Source organism: Scardinius erythrophthalmus (assembly GCF_964197995.2).
Source record: "Scardinius erythrophthalmus genome assembly, contig: HAP1_SCAFFOLD_224, whole genome shotgun sequence".
NCBI classification, from domain to species: Eukaryota; Metazoa; Chordata; class Actinopteri; order Cypriniformes; family Leuciscidae; genus Scardinius; species Scardinius erythrophthalmus.
The window spans coordinates 2,089-7,500 of NW_028296387.1; the positions used below are offsets into that span (position 1 = coordinate 2,089).

Below are 5,412 nucleotides of genomic sequence, written 5' to 3' on the forward strand. Positions count from 1 at the left end.
TAGATGCACTTTTATGATGGACAGGTGCACTTTTATCATGGACAGATGCACTTTTATGATGGATGGATGCACTTTTATGATTGATGGATGCACTTATGATGGATAGATGCACTTTTATCATGGATAGATGCACTTTTATGATGGACAGGTGCACTTTTATCATGGACAGATGCACTTTTATGATGGATGGATGCACTTTTATGATGGACGGATGCACTCTTATGATGGTAGATGCACTTTTATGATGGATAGATGCACTTTTATCATGGACAGATGCACTTTTATGATGGACAGATGCACTTTTATGATGGATGGATGCACTTTTATGATGGATGGATGCACTTGTATGATGGACGGATGCACTTTTATGATGGATAGATGCACTTTTATGATGGATGGATGTACTTTTATTATGATGGATGCACTTTTATGATGGATAGATGCACTTTTATGATGGATAGATGCACTTTTATGATGGACAGATGCACTTTTATGATGGACAGGTGCACTTTTATCATGGACAGATGCACTTTTATGATGGATGGATGCACTTTTATGATGGATGGATGCACTTTTATGATGGATAGATGCACTTTTATGATGGATAGATGCACTTTTATGATGGACAGGTGCACTTTTATGATGGATAGATGCACTTTTATGATGGACAGATGCACTTTTATGATGATAGATGCACTTTTATGGACTTCAAAACAGAAACGCCCATTCACTGCCTTTATAAAGCTTGGAAGAGCCAGGACATTTATTAATAAACTCAGCAAAAAAAGAAACGTCCCTTTTTCAGGACTGTGTATTTCAACAATAATGTTGTAAAAATCCAAATAACTTTACAGATCTTCATTGTAAAGGGTTTAAACAATGTTTTCCAGAGAGTAGACATTTAAGGTCACAGTTCTAAAAACGCAGGAAACTAAAGAGACTTGTCTACCGACTGTGAAAAACACCCAAAGAAAGATGCCCAGGGTCCCTGCTCATCTGCGTGAACGTGCATTAGGCATGCTGCAGGGAGGCATTAGGACTGCTGATGTGGCTAGGGCAATGAATTGCCATGTCCACACTGTGAGACGCCTAAGATAGCGTCATCTCAATCCCATTGAGCACGTCTGGGACCTGTTGGATTGCAGGGTGAGGGCTAGGGCCATTCCCCCCAGAAATGTAGAGGAACTTGCAAGTGCCTTGGTGGAAAAGTGGGGTAACATCTCACAGCAAGAACTGACAAATCTGGTCCAGTCCATGAGGAGGAGATGCACTGCAGTACTTCAAGCAGCTGGTGGCCACACCAGATACTGACTGGTACTTTTGATTTTGAGCCTCCCTTCATTCAGGGTCACATTATTCTATTTCTGTTAGTCACATGTCTATGAAACATTTTTAGTTTATGTCTTATGGTGTTGACTCTTTTAGTGTTCATACAAATATTTACACACATTAAGTTTACTGAAAGTAAAAACAGTTGAAAGTCAGAGGGCGTTTCTTTTTTTGCTGAGTTTATAACTCTGATTGTATTCGTCTGATAGAAGAATGTCATATACACCTAGGATGGCTTGGGGGAGAATAAATCATGGACTGATTTTCATTTTTGGGTGAACTATCCCTTTAAAATGCAAGCACGGTTAATGCGATGCATATTTTTTTCAATTAGGGCAATTCAACAAGCTTTTTTTGTTTCAAAAACATTTGCCATTATTTGACTTCCACACTAGCGCTGGGAAAGAGTGTGTACCTCTATAGAGGTTCTTGGGGATCTGGCAGGTGTGTCCGCATCCATTGGGACAGCATTTCTTTATAGTGGTGCACTCGTTGTCTTCTTCACAGCTCTCCACACAAGCCGCTGCGAATCCACTGGCTCGATCCGGTGCCGGACACTCGCCCTGCTTCTGCGACTCCACCGAACGCAAGAACTCGCAGCTCGTCAGACACTCGTAGTGCTTCTTCGGGAACTGAGTCTGAAATCAGAAGCAGAGCAACACGATTAAAGGGGTGGTTGATTATGATTGACTTTTCTAACTTTAGTTAGTGTGTAATGTTGCTGTTTGATCATAAACAACATCTGCAAAGTTACAACGCTCAAAGTTCAGAGCAAAGGGAGATATTTGCTTTTATAGAAATCGCTTTTTAAGGACTACAACAAACGGCTGGTAGAGACTACAATGAGCTCCTTCCCGGGTTAGTGACATCACCAACCCTACAATTTGCATAAACCCCGCCCGCGGGAACTCCATTAATAGATTATCATGACAGAATATGCTAATCAATGACTAGAAGATAACTACACATCAACTGCATAAATTCATCAACTAACCATTCAGAAATGTTGTATTCTAAATGTTGTCACTTCTTCTTGAGTCTCTCCATCATTGTCTGACTCCGGTTTGAACATAAAAGTTTTTTATATTTTCAGTGTGTGTCTGTGTGAGGTAATCGGAGCTGCTAACACACACACACACACACACACACACACACACACACACACAAACAACCTCCTGTGCCGGGAGCAGCAGCTCATTTGCATTTAAAGGGACATACACAAAACAGCGTGTTTTTGCTCACCCTCAAAAAGTGATAATTTTAACATGCTATATAAAAATATCTGTGGGGTATTTTGAGCTAAAACTTCACACACACACTCTGGGGACATCGGAGACTTATTTTACATCTTGGGAAAAGAGCATTACAGGACCCCTTTAAACGCAGATTAAAAGAGCAATAGTTTAGCGCAGGGGAAACGTCTCGTCTCGTACCTCACACAAGTCCTGACACTGGTTCTCCTTTAGGTCCCATGATGCCCTGCAAGGCTCCAGACACTGCAAGAGAAGAGCAAAGAAGAGATTAGCACATAATGAAGAAACGGGAAAAGAAGGAAAATCAGAGACATGAACCACAGATGCTTCATGCTTTACGCAGACCAGGGTTTTTCAGACTCGTTGATGAAACACTGAAGCTTATAACTAATTGAAGCTTATGACTAATATATTGCTTATAACTAACAATGATATAAATACAAAAATAAATACATTTTAAATAAAAACAATAAAAGTAAAACACTATCATTTAAATTAATTCATAAATAATATATAATTAAACAAATAATTTAAAAACATCAAAAATAAAGTAGTTTCTTATAATTAAATTACAAAAACATAAAATTAAACAAATAATAATTAAAAAACTTTCTAATGATTCATTAAATAATCAAAAAATGCAAAGTTTGAATATATAAATGTAAAAACAAATATAAATCAAAATAAAACACTAATAATAAAATGTTAAAAAGTAAATTAAACAAATAATTTTACAATAAAAAACATACTAATCATTTATGAAATATCAAAATAATGTTTTAATAAAATAAATAATATTTTTTACTTATTTAACATATATTTTTAATTATTTTTAAATATTTTTAAAATAAAAACAATCAAAATAAAACTTACTAAATCAGAAAAAAGGCTAAATGAATATAAATACATTTTGAAATAAAAAGAAATAAAACAGTTACTAATGATTAATTAAATCACAAAAAATGCAAAAAAAAACACAGTACTTAAATAATAATAATAAAAATTTAAACAAATAATTAATGCAATCAAAATAAAACACTAATAATTAATTAGAAATATAATAAATTAAACAAATAATTTTCAAATAAAAACAAAATAAAACACTTAATAATAATTAAATAACTAATAAAGATAAATAATTTAAAAAGTAAAGGCAATCATTGATAATGATTTGGATAATAAAAATATATTTAAAATAATAATATGACTTCAGATGAAGATGATCAACAGTGTCCAACAGAAGAAAGCATGTAAATCACTCAGTCATCCAGAAACCCAATATACTCCTCAACTCATTCCTCACACACACACACACACACTCATTCCCAAACCACACCAGCAGCGCCAACACAAAGAGTCTTCAACCTCAATCTGCTCACGGATCACTTACGCTTTACACCACTGACTGAACATTAAACATCAGCGCAAACTTCTGACTTTCGATTGCATGAAAGAAATAACACAAACTCTGAATCAACACACACCAATGCATCTTTCTAAATGTCATAAGTATTTGTTAACAAACAAGTATTCATTACTTCAATGAGCTCATTGTTTCTGCCTTAAATTATTACATTGTTTAAATTAATAATTTTTTTGCTAACTATGATTTTGTATATGTGCATTTCTGAAATACACTCAGAGTCTCCTCTGATATCAGATCACTGTAAATTGTAATGTGGACTCATGCACTTTCTGTGAAGCTGCTTTGAAACGATGTGTGTTGTAAAAAAAGCGCTATACAAATAAATGTGAATTTAATTTAATTTAATTAAAAGTTTATATCTCACAAGTCAAAACCGAGAGATATAAATGTTATTAATTGCAGAGAAAAAGTAATATTAAAAAAGTCAAATAAGCTTCCATAGTGCAAAACACCAAACCAGTCCCGGCTCTTACATGCAGGATAAACCAGTGCAAACACACACACACACACACACACACACACACACACACACACACACACACACACACACATTAGTGATGCTGTGAGAAGTGCTGAGTAAGTGCGCTGACCCGTTTATGGGATTTTAATTAGCTCATTAGCGGCGCTGTCGTTATTCTGCTATTGGCAGGCAAACGTTTATCTGCTGTTAAATAGAGTGTGAGGACTGAAATCAAACATCAGCGAACGATGCGGTCTGGCTTCGCATTCACACACACCGAATCTGACATCATTAATAACGGCAGCTTTAATAACAGCGCGGGACGAGCGACACGCTAACAGGGGTTATGACTGCAGAACCAGCATCACAACACGCATCACATCTCATCGTGATTTAATCAACACACATTCTGCCAAAATAAAAGCTCTATGGTTTAATGTTTGAAAATGAAGATATTAAGATAGTATTAGTAATTTTACTGTTGTACTGTAAAATAATAATACTTAGCATTATATTAATGTTTAAAAATGAAGAAATTATATATTAGTATTAGTAATTTTACTGTTGTACTGTAAAATAAGGTAATCATAATAATATTAATAAGTATTATTATTATATTAATGTTTAAAAATTAGGAAACTGCGACAGCCATAAATAGTAGCATTAGTAGTTTTACTGTTATACTGTAAAATAATAATAATTATAATTATTATATTAATGTCTAAAAATGAAGAAACCATGACAGCCAAAAATATTAGTATTAGCAATTTTACTGTTGTACTGTGAAATAAGGTAATAATAATAATAATAATAATAATAATAATAATAAGTATTATTATTATATTAATGTTTAAAAATTAGGAAACTACAACAGCCATAAATAGTAATATTAGTAATTTTACTGTTGTACTGTAAAATAATAATAATAATCATAGTAATAATAA

At 34.0% G+C, this 5,412-nt stretch overlaps 1 protein-coding gene across 1 annotated transcript in view; it reads right to left on the reverse strand.

The window, feature by feature from the left end:
- Positions 1-1,744: 1,744 nt before the first annotated feature.
- Positions 1,745-5,412, reverse strand: part of LOC308686377 (anosmin-1-like) — a gene marked incomplete at its 3' end in the record, with an annotated part of 30,013 nt that continues 26,345 nt past the window's right edge. Inside the window, exons 3-4 of the mRNA XM_081394797.1 lie at positions 2,763-2,825; positions 1,745-1,967 (exon numbers count right to left, since the gene is read on the reverse strand). Of these exons, the coding sequence (XP_081250923.1) occupies positions 1,745-1,967; positions 2,763-2,825 (286 nt within the window). The remainder of the gene's footprint in view (positions 1,968-2,762; positions 2,826-5,412) is intronic.